The sequence below is a fragment of the Equus quagga genome, chromosome 13 (genome assembly GCF_021613505.1).
Source record: "Equus quagga isolate Etosha38 chromosome 13, UCLA_HA_Equagga_1.0, whole genome shotgun sequence".
Classification (NCBI taxonomy): domain Eukaryota; kingdom Metazoa; phylum Chordata; class Mammalia; order Perissodactyla; family Equidae; genus Equus; species Equus quagga.
In genome coordinates this window covers 37,054,890-37,073,231 of record NC_060279.1, presented here as the reverse complement: position 1 = coordinate 37,073,231, position 18,342 = coordinate 37,054,890, and the positions used below count along the sequence as shown (strand labels likewise).

General features: G+C 45.8%; 1 protein-coding gene across 9 annotated transcripts in view; it reads right to left on the bottom strand.

Moving 5' to 3' along the window:
- Window positions 1–18,342, bottom strand: part of ARHGEF11 (Rho guanine nucleotide exchange factor 11) — a 99,550-nt gene that overhangs the window by 31,430 nt on the left and 49,778 nt on the right. For 5 of the 9 annotated variants that reach the window (XM_046681911.1, XM_046681918.1, XM_046681914.1 and 2 more), the window contains exons 2-12: window positions 16,782–16,814; window positions 15,566–15,580; window positions 15,147–15,235; window positions 14,144–14,242; window positions 11,257–11,306; window positions 10,366–10,423; window positions 9,568–9,746; window positions 8,657–8,728; window positions 3,496–3,615; window positions 1,747–1,792; window positions 1,124–1,200 (exon numbers count right to left, since the gene is read on the bottom strand). In XM_046681911.1, coding sequence (XP_046537867.1) covers window positions 1,124–1,200; window positions 1,747–1,792; window positions 3,496–3,615; window positions 8,657–8,728; window positions 9,568–9,746; window positions 10,366–10,423; window positions 11,257–11,306; window positions 14,144–14,242; window positions 15,147–15,235; window positions 15,566–15,580; window positions 16,782–16,814 — 838 coding nt within the window. The remainder of the gene's footprint in view (window positions 1–1,123; window positions 1,201–1,746; window positions 1,793–3,495; window positions 3,616–8,656; window positions 8,729–9,567; window positions 9,747–10,365; window positions 10,424–11,256; window positions 11,307–14,143; window positions 14,243–15,146; window positions 15,236–15,565; window positions 15,581–16,781; window positions 16,815–18,342) is intronic. The other 4 variants (XM_046681919.1, XM_046681920.1, XM_046681913.1 and 1 more) reach the window with 3 other exon arrangements.

Below are 18,342 nucleotides of genomic sequence, written 5' to 3'. Positions count from 1 at the left end.
GAAGGAAACTCGTCCAGAAGATCCTCAGGGCTCAGCGCATTTGGTGGCGATAGCCAGACTCATCAGCTCATATGAATTCAGTACTTACTCTGTGCTGGCATCATACTAAGCCTTGAAGATGTAGTACCTCATTTAACGCTCACAACAGCCCTTTGATGCAGGTACTATTATTCCTCCTACTTTTCATACAAGGACTAAGACTTGGAGAGGTTACGAGACTTGCTGAAGGTCAATAGCTAGTAATGTGGTATCCCCTGGATTCAACCTAGTCTCCACCCACAGCCTTTATCACTAAGCTGTGCTGCCTCTCAGATGTTGAGTCCTTGGGATAATGTCAACTGCAGATTATTTAGGACCTCCCTCCCCCTTCTTAGTGTCTTTCCCACATCCTGATCCTTTCACATACATTCATCATCTTCCCATGAACAGGAAGTAGTAAGGAAATAAAATTCTATTACTTAAAATTAGATTTTAAACATGTTTTAAATTACTTACTCACAGATTTAATTAACCTGGCTAAGTAAATATTTTGCTAACATCATTATTACTTCTTCCATTCGCTCTTATTTTTATATTGCAAGTTTATATTTACAGTTTATATAATGTAAACTGAGAAGACTTGGAAGAGAGAACTTTTGAGGTCAAAACCTGAAATTCCTTTGACCACCCCAGAAAAGATGAGCTGTTCAAGTACAAAAAGATCTGTGACAAAGAAAGTGAGAGCCTGCTGTTCTGATTAGGCCAGGTTCATTCTATCAACCTAAGGTGATGGTATTTGCAGCCAGGTAGAAATGTGTTTTTGGTCAAGTCACTGTTTCAGATGATTTACATCTCTGCTCCCTTACACTCTAAGGCTCGCTACAGTGAATGACACGGCCTCTCCCTCCACCCTCCTCTTCAACAGAAGCCAGATTCCACGATGTTGCATGTAGGATGCATTTGAAACCCCTTTCTTGGAACCCAGAGCAGAGTGACTAAAATCCTCAGAACTGGAACTCCAGAAGAGGTCCACAGACGACAGGCCAGCGGCCTTGGTGCTGCCGGTGAGCAGCACAGCCGTCAGTGCCTAGAGAAGGGACACCGAGCACAGTTTTCAATGGGGCTCGCCCCTGCTGGCACTCACCTCACTGAGGGAAGGGAAGCGTTCTGTCCCAGAGTCCAAGCCACTGTCCCCCTCCTGGGAATCCAGAGAGAGTCGGCCTGAGAAGAAACAGTTGACACAGTAAGGAAGGAGCTGTGGTCTGGGGGAAGGAAGAACCTTCATTCTGGGAACCTGTGTGGAGCAGGAAGGGGAAGCTGCCACCTTCCTTTCTTTCCCAGTTTCCCTTTGGCCCTCTCATCTTGTGAGCCCTCGAGTCAGATGCTCTACACCTGTGGCCAGGCCATGTCGCCTCCTGAAATAAGGCTCCACAGCTCTGCCTCCCAACCAGTCTCAGCCCTCACCTCATCCCCAAGCCTCTTCTGGTTCCCATCCATTTCCTCCTGCAACAGCATTTCTTGAGCTCCTAAGTGCCAGGTGCCGATGGGCAAGCCGTCGTCTGGACCATCATCATTCCGCTATCTGCCTGGCACTTATCCACCCAGGGCTACTGCCTGGACAGTCATTTCTCCTGAATAAGTGGCATCCAATTTCCCCGAGCACTGCTACTGCTTTCTCTCAGTGTTCGATTTCCCAGAGCGCAGGGAACCGCAGATAAGAAACCCGAACTAGAGATCTGCCAGAGAAAAAGGGTGAGGGGAACTCACCTTCTGAAGATCTCTGGCTGGTGTCCCCATACAGTGGAAGTATGTCCTAAAAAAGAAGGGTCCAGAAGGTGGGCAAATTCTGGGAATCTCTCCTTCCTGTTTCCTTCCTCCAAGCAACCCTTCCCTCAATCTCAGCAGATAATATCTGCTTACAATTAGCGGCTTCTTCTGCTTCACTGCCTTAAAAATGCCCAGCAAGAAGAGCTATTGCTTCACTCGCACAGTTTGAGGAGGATGGTGACCCCTAATGGTGGAAAGGGAGCTCTACCATTAGTAAGATTCTAAAAACTCATTTGACTGATCATCCCGGACCTCAAAGCCTCTACTGCCCTAGTTGGGCTGGACACAGAAAGAACCTTCTATCAAGGAGTCCCACAGGCTCAAGCAGGTGACTGAGGGAAGATAAGAAAGGTCTACCTCTAAACATCTTTGAAGAGGACTGACGGATGCTGGCCCGCAGCTGACTGACCAGCCAGTATCGGGGGTATTATGTTGACAGAGCTTCACTGTTTATAAGGTGCTCTTTTCTATCTCATTTACTCTTTCAACAACTCTGAGGCAGGTAGAGTACTCTCACGTTATAAACGAGAAAACAGAAGCCCAGAGAGCTTAAGCAACTTGCCCAAGCTACACAGCAGTAAGCTATAAAGCCAGGGTTGGCGCTCAGACCTTCAGATCCTAGGCTGTGTGTTTCAGACTCGCCCCGTCACAGAGCACATGTGCACTGACACTAACAGCGGCAGCAGCAAGCGTGGACTGGCCCCTGTGCTGAGGGGCGTGCCTTCATTCCGACATAACCCTAGCAGGCAGATCCTGTCCTGATCTCCATTTCATAAATGAGGACACTGAGGCTCCCACGGATCACAGAACTTGCCCAAGAGTCTTAAAGCTGGTGAGCACCAGAGCTGGGATGTGAATCCGGATGGTCCAAGGCCAGAACCTAAGCTCCTATCAACCATGTGACACGGAGAAGTCTTTCCGGAAGTAAAACAGTTTAAATCTGATTAGCCTGTGTTTCCCAGACATTTTTGATCTGGATGTTCTAAAAAAGAAAGTAGATAATCCTCAAATAATTTCTATTGGCTCTGGTAAATATTATTCTTGGAGAGCTTAAAGTTTCTGGTGAGTTACTTCTTATTTACCCAAAGAGTCAAGGTCTGATGGAGATAAGTAGGACAGTAACAGTCAAGTCCCTGACCAGAACAGATAAGGAACCATCTCCTGTCTGGGATTTTCCATGAAGTGTGGTTAGCTGCTGCTACAGATCCCCCTCAACTGATGGGATCGTTTAGGCTGACTTTAAAAAGTACCTGTGTCCTTTGAGAAGACCCATTACCTGAGGGACAGGTACTAGAAAAAGCTACCAGATGAATCTTGAGTAAAATCCTAGTGTAGGAATATACACCAGCTGTGAGGAAACTCCCCAGAAGGGGATGGATAATCGGGAGACTAAAGCCAACAGTCTGACTTATTTCACATTTATTTCTTTCCATTGCAACTGTAAGCTGTAGGAGGGAATAAACAGGCTTTTGCTTTTGATGACATCCCAAATGTCAGGACAGCGCCCAGCCTCTGCGGTGCTAAATAAAGAATTGCTGACCTTTGTTCCTTTGTAAAATACTCAGCACTTACTAGCTCGGCCTAAGGTCCTGTATGACCCAGGAAGGTTTCTGTCCTAGCTGTCTTCCTGACTCTACCCCCGGTCCACCTGCACGGCGCCCTTCCTGGAGCTGTGCCTACATCACTCACCACTAAGCCACCAGTCTCCTGCTGGATCTTCAGCTGTAACTGAGTGACTCGCCGCCGGGCACCTTCGATCTGCTCTTCCAGCAGGCTGGCGGGGTTCCGGCTATACACCTCACAGATACGCTGGGGAAGGGTGAGGAGGATGGGGAGGACGGGAAAAGGCAGAAGGGGTGGTTAGTAGAGAATGGGGAGAATAGGTAGTTATCCCAAAACAAAGAGGAGAGAGAAGAGATCTCTGCCCTTCTAGTAGATGCTCGTTATTTCACCATCATTTAGGAGAAGAAAAAGGTATAAATGGTGAGAACAGAACACATGAGGCCACTGGAGAGAGAAGACACGACACGAACGCCTGTCCTATTCTGACCACATCAAGGCCTGGCTGAAGGAACACATCCTAGGTGAGGTCTTTCTTGACTACTGACTACTCAAGTGTCAGACGTTTAAGTGACCGTCCAAACCAGCACAAAAAAGTGCCCAAGAGGAAACTTACACATAGTGAGAACCACAGATGATAGGAAGAAGCGCGGACGAGGGAGGCCAGCATCCCTCTCCCCAGCCCCGCCACCTGATGCTCCAGCCCTCCCTGCAGCACATGGCAGAGCACCACACACGTGTTTAGAGCTTGGGCTTTGCAGTCAGGGAGGCCTGGCTCTGAATTCTGGCACCTCCACTTACTAGCTCTGTAGACCTGGGCAAGCTTTAATACGTCCTCATCAATAAAACAGAGATGACAGTACCTGCCTCCTGGGACGGCTGAAAGATGTGAATGAGATTATGCATGTAAAGTGCTTAGCAGAATGTCTGGTGCATAATTACATGACTGAATACACGACAGCGGTTATTATTTTACTACAAAAGGAAGTGCTAAATAAAGCTGCCTGGCTAAATAATTAAATAAAGACGTTGGGTGTACAGATTCTCTAAGTTCACTGGGGCCTCACTGCTACCTGACCACCTTTTTCACAAACTCCTCACACTTCCTGTCTCATCTTCCCCACGCCTGTCAAGCCCCGACCCTTCCCTTAACCTCAGCTGGTGACATCATCTGCTAAGAACGTTCCCAACTTTCCTCCACTTCAAGACATCTGCCGCCAGTCTCCCCTGCCCCAGAAGAGGAACGATGTCTACATCTTCTACAAGGTTAACACCTTCAACGGCCTCGGGCTCTCCTTAGGCCCTGTTCACATATCTTCAAAGTCTCCTCTTTCCAATGGCTCCTTTCCCTCATCTGACAAAAACGCTCCAGTTTCCTGTGTTAAAACAAAAACCACTACAACAAAGCCCTTTCCATCAACTCTGATTATTCTTCAAGCCACTACCTCAGTCTCATCTCCTTCCTTTCACAGCCACATGGCACAAAATAGGCATCCACACTCAGAGCCCCACACGTTGCCTTCCTGTCACTCCTCAACATGCACAACCTAGTTCCTCCCCATTATCTCAGACAGCTACTCTTTCAAAGAGCAAAATCACCCAATTGCCAAATCCAATGGTCTCTTCTTAGTCCTTAACTCTCCAGACCTCTGGTGAATACCTTCCTCCTCAAAACACTCTCCTCTTGCGACTTCCTAACTGCACTGTCTCGGGTCTCCTCACACCGTTCACCTCAACTGCAGCTTTATCCTGCTCCTCTCTTCAATCGAGGTGAGCCTCCGCTCTGCAAACATCTGCCGAGAGCTGACATACGCCAGGCCTGTGCCTGCACACAGGACGAATACACAAATGTAGAGATAAGAGGCACGGTCCTTGCCTTTAAGGAACTTTGTCCAAAAGGGGAGAAGGACAAATAAACAATTAAAATACAACAGCAAGAGCTGTGACGTCAGGTAGAAGCAGCGTGCTGTAGAAGCACGGAAGTCCCAAACCCCCTCCTTAGCGCTCTCGTCTTCTCCCCGCGCTAGTGCCGTGGTGGTATCCTCCAGTCCCAATTTCAACACCACCTTTAGGCTGAGGATACCTTTTCTCCTGAGGTGCAGCCCTATCTCCATGCCTAGCGGATGTCTTTCTATCTTGATGTCCCATGGGCACCTTAACCTCAGTGAACCGGAAGCTGACCTTCATTTCTTTCCCCTAAACCCTGCTCTTTTCCTCTGTCTCACTCCATCAATGGCATCACCATCTGTCCAGGCACTTAAACTTGGGGCTGTCCCTTATTCTTTCTTCCCCCTTCCCTTCCCTTTCCAGGTGCTAGGTTCTGCTGATGTGACCTCTGAGACGTCTCCCATTGCCATCTCCGTCTTTCTGTTCTTACTCCTGCTGTTCCTGTTAAATCTGTCGTCATTTCTCACACATTGCTACAGCCTCCTGCATGGTCTCCTCATGTCAGTCCACTCACCACACTTCTCTAGAGAACGCTGATTTGAAAATATGATCACTCCCTACTAAAATCCTCTGATCAATTCCCACTCTCTTCAGAATAAACTCCCAACTTATCATGGCATTCAAGGCCCAAAGCACTTTCCAGAGTGAAACAGACTGAACCCAACTCAAATGTCACCTCATGAAGCCTTTTCTGATCATTGCATAATTAATCATTCCTTGTTTTGGGCTTCCATGGCATTTACCAAAATATTTTAAAAATTACTACTGACATATAATTCACGTAATATAAACGTCACCATTTACAGTGTACAGTTCAGTGGTCTTTATATATTCAGAGCTGTAAACCATTCCCACTACTTAATTCCAAAACATTCCCATCACCTACCTGCCCCCACCACCCCAAAAAACTGGTCCCTCCCAATCTCTCCCTTCTTCCACCCCTGGCAACCACTAATTTACTGTCTCTATGGATTTACCTATTCTGGACTTCCTTATAAATGGAATCATACAACATGTGGCCTTTTGTGTGTCTGGCTTCTTTCACTTAGTACAATGTTTTCAGGGTTCTTCCATGATCATGTACCAGTCCTTCACTCCTATTTATGGTGGAATAATATTAAATTGTGGCTATACTACATTTTGTTTACCTAGTCACCAGCTGATGGACATTTGGGTTGCTTCCACCTTTCGGCTATTATGAAAAATGCTGTTACGAACACTCAGGTACAGGTTTTTGTGTGAACATGTTTTCAGTTCTCTTGGGTGTACACCCAGGAGTGGGACTGATGGATTACATCTCTGTGTTTCTCTATGTTTAATATGTCGAAGAACTACCAAACTGTTTTCCACAGTGGCTGCACTATTTCACATTCTCACCCTCAACGGTGGGAATAAATTAGGATAGTGAATACAGACAAAATAAAAGTATTTCTCCGATTTTTCCACATTCTCACTGACAACTGCTATTTTGGCCCTAGCCATCCTAGTGGGGGTGAAGTAGTATCTCATTGCAGTTTTGTTTAGCATCTCCCTAATGACTAATGATATTGAGCATCTTTTCATGGGTGTATTGGCCATTTGTGTGCCTTCTTTAGAGGACTGTCTATTCAAATCCTTTGCCAATTTTTAAATCGGGTTGTCTTTTCATTGTTGAGTTTTAAGAATTCTTTATATATCCTGGTACTAGATCATCAAATATATGAGTTGCAAATATTTTCTCCCATTCTGGGGATTGTCTTTTTACTTTCTTGATAGTGTCCTTTGATGCACAAAAGTTTTTAACTTTGATGAAGTCCAATTTATTATTTCTTTTTGGTTGTGCTTTTGGTGTCCTAAGAAACCACTGCCTAATCCAAGGTCATGAAGATTTACACCTATGTTTTCTTCTAAGAGCTTTATAGTTTTTAAAAGTAGTTTTGGGTCTTACATTTAAGTCTGATCCACTTTGAGCTAAATTTTATTATGTGAGGTAAGGGTCCAAATTCATTCTTTGCATGCAGGTATCCACTTGTTCCAGCACCATTTGTTGAAAAGACTATTCTTTCTCCACTGAAGTGTCTTGGCATCTTTATTGAAAATCAAGTGACCACAGATGTACGGGTTAATTTCTGGACTCTGAATTCTACTCTACTGATCTATAGGTCTATCGTTACACCGGTACTACACTGTCTTGGTAATTCTATGACATGTGTCAATACATAAGTATCAGCACTTATTATAATGTACTGTAACTATGTCTTCACTCATCCACTGATATCCTACTGGATTACCGACTGCTTCAAGGAGCGGTTCGTCTCTCATTCATCTTTGCAACCATTCCACTTGTTGCCCCAGCACTGCGGCCCCCCTCCTCCCCTGCAACACACACACAGTACCTAGCACACAATTCCCAGTACCTAGGAACTCAATGCTTGTTAAATAATGAGTGCATTTTCAGATCTCTGTGCCTTTGGCCTCTGCTATCCATTCATTAGCATTCCCTCTTCCACTGCTTTTGCCTACAGAAGTCCCACTCTTCAAAGCCTAGCTGAAATATTGTTCTCCCTGTGAAGTTTTCCCCTACATTTCCCATTATTAATTAATTGCTCTCTTCTTTGTTCTCTTATTGCAAACTGTTTGTTCCTTCCACTCTCTTTCCTATTGTAATATGAATTTCCCCCATTAGATCTTAAACATGTTGAGGGCAAGAATTGTCTAATCTTTTTCATCTCTGTTTACCATAGGAACTGAAACAACGCTTTACATACAGTGGGCACTTATAGAGACTTGCTGAATTGAAATGAAGGAGTGAGGAGCTCACTGTAAGCCACAGCTATTACAGGAATCTGGTTATTCCACTCCAGTTAAATTAATCTTCTTCTTGTTCTCTATGCACATCATTCTCTAGGTCTGGAAACCTCTCTTCACTCCTTGTACCAACAGTGCCTTGCACCTCTATCAGCCTGGCCCGACATTCACCTACCACCACGCCTTCCTTCCGTCTTACCCTTCCCTTCCCTGGAACCCTCCAAGATCAATTCCAACGGACTTTGATTTCCTCAGTTCTGATGTTCCCTCATTTCATTCTACCTGTTCCATCACTCTGTTTGTATTTGGTCTGTGTATTCACTATTCTACTCTATTGCCCACGAGCTCTATGACCCTCTTCACTCTATCGGCCAAATTCAGCTTTAACAATTCCACTGGCCTATGACAATTCTTTAGTGGTCCTGAAGTTTTACTTTTTAAGGTTTGACTGTGCTAGGATGTGGCCTGTAAATGAAGTTGTACACACGGGAAGATGCTCTGATAAAGTCTTATTTCGTTGAGGCCATGGCTGGTCTACCCTCAGCAGGGACCTTACCTGTAGCTCCTTTTCCTCCTGCCTCAGCATGTTCCTAAGGATCTGGGTGGCATGTTTTTGAAATTCGGGATCCTAAGAATGGAAAACATGACAGAAGTGAGAGTTGGGGATCAGCTCCATAGCTTTATTTTCTTCTATTTTCGGCCGATGCTTGGGCAAGGAAGCCTATGAGAGCAGCCTGAGCTGTGTGTTTTGTATAACACTCAGCACCTTGCTGGAATTCAGTAAACATAAAATCTTATTTTTATTTTACTCCTGAACTTCATAGAAATCTTGACTGTAATCACCTCTGGTATCAAATTGCTCTCTAAAGTCTCCCAGGACTTGCTGGCTCAGTCTTCTTTCCAACCAGAAGATCCTGTTCCCTATTCCTATCTGCACCTTGTCCTCTTTTAACTCCTCACACAGGCTTTCCCTGGTCCTTGGGTTCTCTCCCTACTTGTTTTCATCCTTTCTCTCCTGACTCTCCCCTCCTACAGACTGGGCTCCACATTTTATTCTTCCAAATAGCCTTATTCTCCAGGAAGCCTCTCCCCTACTCCTTGACTTACTCCACACTCTTGTCACAATGATTAGAATCAGTCTTCAGCAGATGCCTCTGGTGACCTATGCTGGAGGTGTGCACTCTCTCCCCATGGGGAGAAGAAGTCTCAAAGGGCTTTAGAATCTTCCACACACTTAGGAAACACACTGCACGTTGCTGTCTGAGAAACCTGCACATGCATTTATATGGAAGGAGGACACTAAGGCATGCAACAATCCCTTTAATGCAGCCCTCGTTCTGTTCAACTTTTTGATGGTCTTCACGTATCTTTTTGGCTTGTCTCTGCTTACCAGCGTGCCATTCAATTTAACTTGCTTTCCTCTTCAAAGGGACAGCAGAGTGAGGAGAGGAGCAGGAGGACCATTACCTGCAGAGGTTTGGGTCCTGTGATGCGCTGTGGAGGTGGCAGAGGTGGAGGAGGTGGTGGTGGTGGAATCACAGGGGTGACTCGGGGAGCTCCTGCTGGGGCTGGATCCTGCTGGAGCGCAGAGACACCAATGGATGCGGGTGAAGAGCCTAGGAGGGTCAGTGCAACATATGCACCAGCTGGAGGAAGACAGACAGAGAGAGGCTTGCTCAAGTAGTATTGTTCTGCACGGCAGACATTCAAGCTACAAAGGAGGAGGTTCATCCTTCTCCTTTCATTAAACATTAATTCTGGAGATAAGGTTCCCCTCACTTTTAATGCCCCCCTGCCATTCTCTAATTCCTGCCCACCTACCCTGCATCAACACAATACCCCTTCCTCCTTCCCTTTCTTCATGCAGGGACCTCAATCGAAATTCCACCCACAGACACCTTGAAACACTCCCAAGGTACTGCCCGATCAGTCCGGTTTCCTCCTTTATCTCGCTAAATTAAGTAGCGAGTGAACGGTGTTTGAGGGAGACCTGGTCTTAGTAGGATATGGTCTAAACGGGAGTACAAAGATGAGCGTGACAATAAAGATGCCTGAGGAGAGACTAACAGTGTCTCCACTTGAAATGACAATAGGGAACTGTGGCAGTCTAAGCGGATCATTCCATGTGAAGACTAAAGACGTGACTTCGGCAGCCTCCCACATCTACAAAGGAAGTCTCCTGGGTCAACAGACCTGCTCTTTCCCTCTCCCTCCCAGGCCATCTGCTCCCCTACTTTCTTTTGTTGTCAGCTCTCTCCTACTCACATTTGATAAGCTTCACCACCTCCAGGTGTGAGCTGTTGGTCACCATGGTGCCATTCACCTGTTGAGGGGACAAACGATACTGAGGAACGGTGACAGAAACCTAGGGGATCCTTCTACAAGTTCAAAATGCCGCTCTTTTAGGAAGCCATTTTCCAATGTTCTTTAGCCACCTCTAGTCACTTGTTTACTCAAATTCATGTTATGAATTTGTTCCTGTACACATCTCCCATGTGTTCTGTCTCCCTAGCTGGCTTATAAGTTTTCAGGGATAAGACTTGTAGCTCCGTTCATTTGACCGGGCATTCATTCACTCATTTAGTGTTTGTTCATTAATTTATTCATTAATTAATGACTTTATTTATTTTTGGTATATACTTTTCTAACCATCAGCCTGTATACATGTCAACCGACCTAGTGTGCTTCCTCCTCACTAGAGGACTAAGGAGTCACCTCATCGAGGGTTTCCTTAATGCTTCTAGGACTCTCTACTGCAGAAGAAAGCACTGAATGAACAGGGCAGATTACAGTAGCTAAGAACTGGAAAGGACCTCGAGTCAGCACTGTACGGAGGATAAAATATCAACCTGAGAATCCAAAGGCGTTGGATCCTTCACTAGTCTAATCTCTCCTTCTTAATCTTTTTTTTGTGAAAAGGGATAACAAAACTAGTTACAGAAGCTTGGTTAGCCATCAAGAAAGGCCTAGGATATGGAACCCAGCTATCTGCATCCCCACTCTGTCGCATTATACTACTGTGCTCACTCTCATGGTATGACCCCCTAACTCAGTGGCCAGCTGACAGCTGGTATCAAAACAGAAGTGTGCAGGACGGGCCAAGGCCACAGTGACCCTGCACACCCTCCTGGGGGGCGGAGAGGGAAGGTCACTCACTTTGATGATCCGGTCGCCCTCTTTCACACCGGCTTTCATGGCTGCACCTCCTGTAAGGAGAAGGCCTGGTCAGCAGAGCCCATCAACCTTTCCCAGAGGTCGCTGAGTCCACGCCAAAGTCCCTGTCAGATCACCTCCCCCCACAATTTCTCCTCACCTCTCTGTGTTAAGTATCTCAAATGCTGGGTGTACATCCTATTCTGCTCCAGTGACACAACTACCTTTAAGTTAGAGTGGACTATATAAGGTCACATCTCTTGCTCCTTCCTCTACCTAGCTCAGATGCCAGACTTCTGACAGCCAAGCTGAGGCAGGAGAGAGGCCGCCAGGCTCTGGGAAGAGTGGATGTGCTTCATTTGAATGTGTTTACATGTGTTCTGAGGTCAAATAAGGGTTATTTCTTATTATCCAGCAGGAAGAATGAGTTTACTCTATAAATATAATTGTTAAATAATAATAGTTAGGAGGAGGAAGATGGAGAAAAGGATTAAAACAAGAGTTTTGAAATTGTGGTTCATAAAGATATTCTGGGGGCTCATTAAAGATGATAATGACAACTGTTTTATTTTCTGCTAAAAAATTGTTTTAGACTATTTACAGTTTCTCCCTTTAAAATGGGCCAGATTAAGGGCTTCTGAATGTGACTGACTGAGAGGAGCTCTGAACGTGCTCTCAACTTTTTCAGGTTGTCTCTCAACTGGAGACTGCCGTGGTTTTGACCCCCATGCAGTTTTAAACGACTTAGAGTCCTAGTTTAAATTATACCCAGGAAGCATAAGAAATACTAAAGATGAAACAAGTTAATGAGAAGCATAGACATCATGCTTTTTGTAAATTTGCCCCAAGATGATCATTAAGTCTGTAAGTTGTACTCATCTGATCAAAACAAAACTCCCACAAAGCACATCTCGATGCTTCTAGTCTAAAAAGAGAAATTACAGTGATGACTACACTCCAATTTGGCTTTTCAATATTGGGATGCAAGACAACCCTCATGTAAAGTGTGCTATTTATGGAAGAGTACTTGCAAACACCTTGAAACTCTCTCTTATACTGCCATCTAGAAACTAAAGGCGGAGAGAAAAGAGCAATCTTGCCTGAATGTATGAAACTCATGAGGTCACTTCTGATAACTTAGTGATTAAAAAAAAATTACACTCTTCAGAGTAAGGGGATTGGAGCAGAACTTAGACTTTAGTAAGCAGGAAAATTACCAGGAGAATTTGTTAAAAAGCATATTCCTTGGCCCCCTTGCCAGAAAGTGATTCAGTACTTCTGGGGTTGGGCCCAGGAACGTGGATTTCAATCATCCTAGGGCCTCGCTGATTCAGGTGCAGGCTGAGCACAGACTACACTTTGAGAAACAGTGAACTAGAGAAATTAGTATCTGGAAAAGACAATAACAGCTACTTTGTCACTCTTGCAATTTCAATGCCAATCCAAATGAAGGCTCTTCCTCTCTTCTCCCCAAAATATACATACATACACACATTTTCCAAAACTCTTATTTTACTGCAAGCTATCCTTTTGTTCTTTCCTCTCTGGGTTTGACTCTGCTCAGGCCTAAGAGGAGGAAAAACTGAAAGAGTGCTGAACTCACACGTCCCCAGAGGGGAGCCCCATACTTTCTGCATCAAACAGACACAGGAGCAAAGTACAAGTTACTGCCAGCCCCACTAGCTCTGTCATCACGTCCAGGAACCCTGAGAGCATAAAGGAAGCAAAGAATGAAAGTATCTTTTCAGAGCCCTACCTGAGGATATGCAAAACAAACTCCTCTCTGATAAAAGCTACCTCCCAAACATAAGAAGCTATAATTATTCATATCCTTACAAGATCCATAGACCTCATTTTGGTCATAAGTTTGACCTTCTCTTTCCACCTTTCCTGTAAACAAATCCCAGATCTTTCTCCAAAATTACTTCAAGTCTATTTTCCTTCCCATTTTGCACTGTACTTTAGTGTGAGACGTGAGCCTGCTCCCCAGCCCGTTCCTTGTCGTCTTCTTCAAGCCAAGCCTGGTGGTGCTCCCCCGTGTCACCACGCCCAAGCCCACTCATCACACTGGATTCACTCCTGCCAGGGATACCTGCTTTATCCTCTCGCCCCTCCAGCTCCTTCCTGATTGTCTTCCTCAGCCTGGGCTGCTCACCAACCACGATCTACCAGCTGGCACATGACAGCGCTTTGAAATATTCGAAGATCTTTTATACATAATTGGTTACTTGATTGATTTGCTTACGATAACCTCCCACTCTTTACCCTCTTCCCACCAAATTCCTATCCTGTCAACGTGTTTTTCTTTTCCATCTTTCAACCTATTCCTGAAATCCTACTTCTTCTAAGAAAGTTTCCCAAACTGAAGAGAAGGGAAACAACTATGCCTCGAACTACCCAAATACAAATTCTGTCCAACACACATCATTTATCTCTCGGTAATTTATTACTTAAAGTTAATTGTCTTGGACCAGTGTGCCCGTCTTAACTGCAACCCACTCAGAACAGTGACTGTCTGTGCACCGAGCAACGTGATGTGAAGGTAAGTATGAAGAACACAGGTCTTCGATTCCTCCACGGCATCTTCTGACCTAGTGTGAGGGGCTCCTCTGCAGGGCAGGCAGGCATTTGCCTGATGACCCGAGGGCTCTTCTGCTCTTTTTACACTTCCCAATAGGGAAGCAAGCATGAAGTGGGATCCCTAGAAATTCTGCCTAGTGGCCTAGCCTTGTGGAGACTTTCCCAGACGCTCATGGAGAACGAGTTCTAGAGTATTCATTCAGGCCTCCTGAGAAAGCACGAGCATGTTCTTTGAGTCACGCAGTGCTGTCACATCCACGGTTGCCTTGTGAGAACTGCCCACTGCAGGCAGGAGGGCTGCCACACTCACCAGGCCGCACAGACTGCACCAGAACAATGCGATCCCCACTGACTGTGAAGCCGAAGCCATGCTGGTCCTTTTGGATGATGACACAGCGTTGAACAAGACCTGGTGAGAGGTCAGAGGTGAGAAGGAGAAAGAAGGGGGTTAGGCAGGCACTGCCACCAGCAGCATAGTGCATACAAGCCAAGAGCAACCCGGGAAAGGCCCAGTGTGTTTCTTCGTCCGGAAAGCCTTTGTAGACTAACAGATTTCCCAGACCTAGCTGTCCACATGCTATCACAAAGACATGCCTCCCTTGGTGACCACAAAAACCTGGAACTACTCTGTATTCCACACAAGAAACTACCCTCCTCTGAGATGCTGAGACGTGTGTCTCTGTGCACGTCCAGCTCTTCAGGTGTGTCTGGGTGTTACTGGCCAAAGAAGGGGCGCGGCCGTGTCCAGGCTGAAGACTAACTTCACAGAGCAGCAGCCCCAGGACTGAGCCCTAGAGAGACTGGAAGTCTTCCGTCAAATCATGTCCAATGACTACAGCAGGTGGGACAGCAAGGCCTGTTGACTCTGCAGAGCTGGAAACTCATGTGGGTGACTCACAGCTGGTCCCTTGCTAAATCCAGGGAAGGTTAAGTGACAAGAGAGAACCCTTTTCTTCACATGCACATCCATGCACAGAAGGCAGAAAAAAAGAAAGAGAGGCTGTAACACCCAACTGCCCCCTCCCTGCGGGTGTGCACCAGACATCACGCATGTGTGCGGACAGGCCTGACTGCTTCCTGTAATAGGTAAAGCCTGAGTTCTAGAGTTAGAACACAACTGGTTTCAGTGCACTGAAATATAAGGACTATATGAGGACTAAATGAGGCAATTTATGTAAAACACGTAACACAATGCCTAGCACACACAATGAGCTCAGGACAAAGGCTAAGTTGTTTTACATCTGGGGTATACAGATCTGTCTGTAAGGGTGTACACCCTTTGTCCGTGTGTTAATGTGCCAAGAAGAGGTTACCTGTGGTCTCAGAGGTGTCAGAGGATTGGCGGTGGTGGGAAGGGGACTTGCGTTCAGGTGCCGAATCTCCCAAAGACAGGCTATTTAACCTGGAGAAGGAGTAAGAAAAGCACATCGATGAGCTGGGCAGGGAAGGGCCAGCCTTCCAGTGGAAGCAAGCTCTGTCAAAATGGGCCCTGAGTCTTGGGTAAGGAGAGACCAACTCTGTCATCCTGTAACCCGCTTAATCTGGTGGGAGATTAGCCATGTCTACACCACTCGCAACACCACCTCTCTGGAATCCTAGGCTGGCAGGGCAAGCATGATCTCTTTAATACCCAGCAAGGCGTAAAGGGAAATAGCCCTTCCTGGAGTCAGGAGACAAAGAGACAATAGCAAGAACAGGATGTGCACAAATATACATGCTTGTTGGGTCTTACCAGGCTGCAATGGGGCTGATGGAACAGAACGGAGCAGCAGAGAAAATGAATGCAAGAAAAAGACAGGAAAAAACAAATAGCTAGTTAGTTTCAGGCGATGATTTGCAAAGGAAGGGGAGACTGGAGGGCAAGGACACGGTGGGTCAGAAACACACAGGTCTGCATGAACACAGCAGAGGACTGCGGTGGCTATAGCAGATATGTCTCCCCCACTTTAGCTTCATCTCTTTGTCCCTCTCCAAAACAGCATTTCCAGAAGGGCCACTGGGCATTTGGTACTAACCAGTTAGGTAACTGGCAACTTGTACACTTTTCTAGAAAGGAGGGGTACAGCAATGGTCCAAGCCTCTGAAAATTCCATTTATCTTGTGGGTACCAAGGGAGAACAGGAATCTGGTCTGTTTGGTGGCAGTTTCCAACCCCATGTTCAGCCTCATTCCTATAGCCAGCCTGAGGCACCTTGCTTAGAAACTATTAAGACCCTAAAACCTTTAGGGACCACAGATGACCAAACCAGATTTATCACTTAGTCTTCTCTTTAATAAGACCCCTGCAGGAGCAGGAGAAGCTCAAATCATTGTTATGCCTCTCCTTTCTAGAAAAATGTACTAGTGGCTGGTTCCTAATCAATAGTTGTTGCCCCTCCGAGGGGGGGGGGTCTCCTATTCATGTCTGTGGCAAACGACTATGTAGAAGGTTATTCATGGAAGCACTGTGTGCAGTGGCAAAACATTGTAAATAATCTAAATGTTCACAATGGGTGACTGATTACATAGATCGCAGAATATCAATATAATGACACAGGATTCAGCCATGTATAAGAATGAGGAGGCTCTCTATATAGCATAAAGAATGGTCTCTAAAACATGTTGTTGAGGGAAAAAAGCAAGAGGCAGAATTATGTGGACAGGAAAAAAGTGGGTAAGGAAAGGAGAAATTTATTTGTTTAGATATGTTTATATCTTTGTTTACATAGGCATAAAATACCTCTGGAAGGGGACAAAAGATACGTACACCTTCCTCTGAGGAAGGAACTGGGTGCCTCGGGCACAGGGATGGAGCTGGAAACTTTTCATTATATTCTCATTGGTACCCGTTAAATTGTGAATCATGTGAAGGTGCTATCTCTTCAAATAATACATATAATACAATACAAACAAATAACAAACTTAAAAGAGGGGGTCTCCTTTCCCCCTCACCCTGGCACCCCTCTTACCTGGACAGGTGAGACTGCTTTTTACTGGCTGATCTTTGGATCAGAGAGAGAAGGACATCAAGGAAGAAGAAAGCGTGGGGCCCAGGAGAGAGCGACGCAGGAAAGGAGGAAGAAAGAGAAAGAAAAACAAAACGAGACATAAACCAGACAAGACACTGGACATGGCTGGTTCAAAAGAAAAACTGCAATCAAGCTAAGAAGGACCCACGGGTGGAAACTGGCCACAACACAGTGCAGCGATCTTACTAAAACGCAAATTTACCAGTGTTATTTTCCTGCTTAAACCCTTTTAGAGCTTCCCCACTGTACTAGGGAGGAAGGCGGTCCTGTCTTCAAGCTCAGCCTCGGCCACGGCAGCGAACAGGGTACTGCCTGATGCTGGTCAGCGCCCCTCCACTATCTTCCACAGCTCCCAGCCCCTAATCTCAGCTCAGCATTTAACAAATATTCTAGAATCTGTGGATGACAACTAAACTTACTGTGGTAATCATTTTCCAGTGCACGTATGTCAAGTCATTATGCTGTATACCTTAAACTTATCCAGGGCTGTATGTCAGTTATATCTCAATAAAACTGAAAAAAATAAAGTTCCAGAATCCAGACCTCTGCTATCTAATACAATAACTACTAGCCACATATAGCTATTTAAATTTTAAACAAAATGTAAAATTCAGTTTCTCAGTTGTACTGGCCACATTTCAAGGGCTTGATAGCTACATATGGCTAGTGGCTACCGTACTGGGTAGGGCAGAATAAAAGGTTTCCATCACTGCAGGAAGTTCTATTGGAGAAGTGCTGCTGTAGACACTATGCCACCAGGGGATACAAAAATGAATGAAACACGCACTCGCAGGTAACGGATGAGGTCAACATACAGAACTTTAGTACAAACACTGAGTGGCAACAGCTCCGCCCCCACCCCCTATCAGAGAAGGATTCTCAGAATGGACCTTTAAAGGTCTTTTATTCCAGCTGCTCATCTGCTGTCTTCGGTCGGGTCAACAACACCTCCCCAGTGGGTTACCCACGATGGATTGAACTCCTCCGCCTCCTCCTCATTGCTTCTCATGAGAAAGCCCATTTTATCTTGGGGCAGCTCGGGCCGCCTCCTTGCCTCGTTCTGCTTGACCCTGTAGGAAACTGGCTTCCTAGGCCCATATTAAAGCCTAGAAAAAATGGTCTGGCAAGTTAACTTGGTTTTTGAACCTGGTTAACTCTTAACCTGGTTTGGCTTGCACTTGAGCTGGGTTGTGAGCTGTTCCACGTAACTGAAGGCACGTGAGGCCAAGGTCCCTGTACCTGGCTGTAGAGGACTGTGAGGGGCATGGACAAGGATCATTTCAGCAGCCATCAAAAAGTTCCTCTAAAAGAAATCACAGGGCAGGGCAGGTACAGTGGGGGACGAGGGGATTGAAACATGAGCAGGAAAGACTACTGTTGAATTGGAGGAGGAAGAAATGCCTAAAGCAGCAGATCTGGTGGATGGAAACAACGCTGGGCTATTGAGTCAGCTGGGCTTTGAGTCTGAGCAGAGATCTGGGAGGGAGACTGTGGAGGGTTA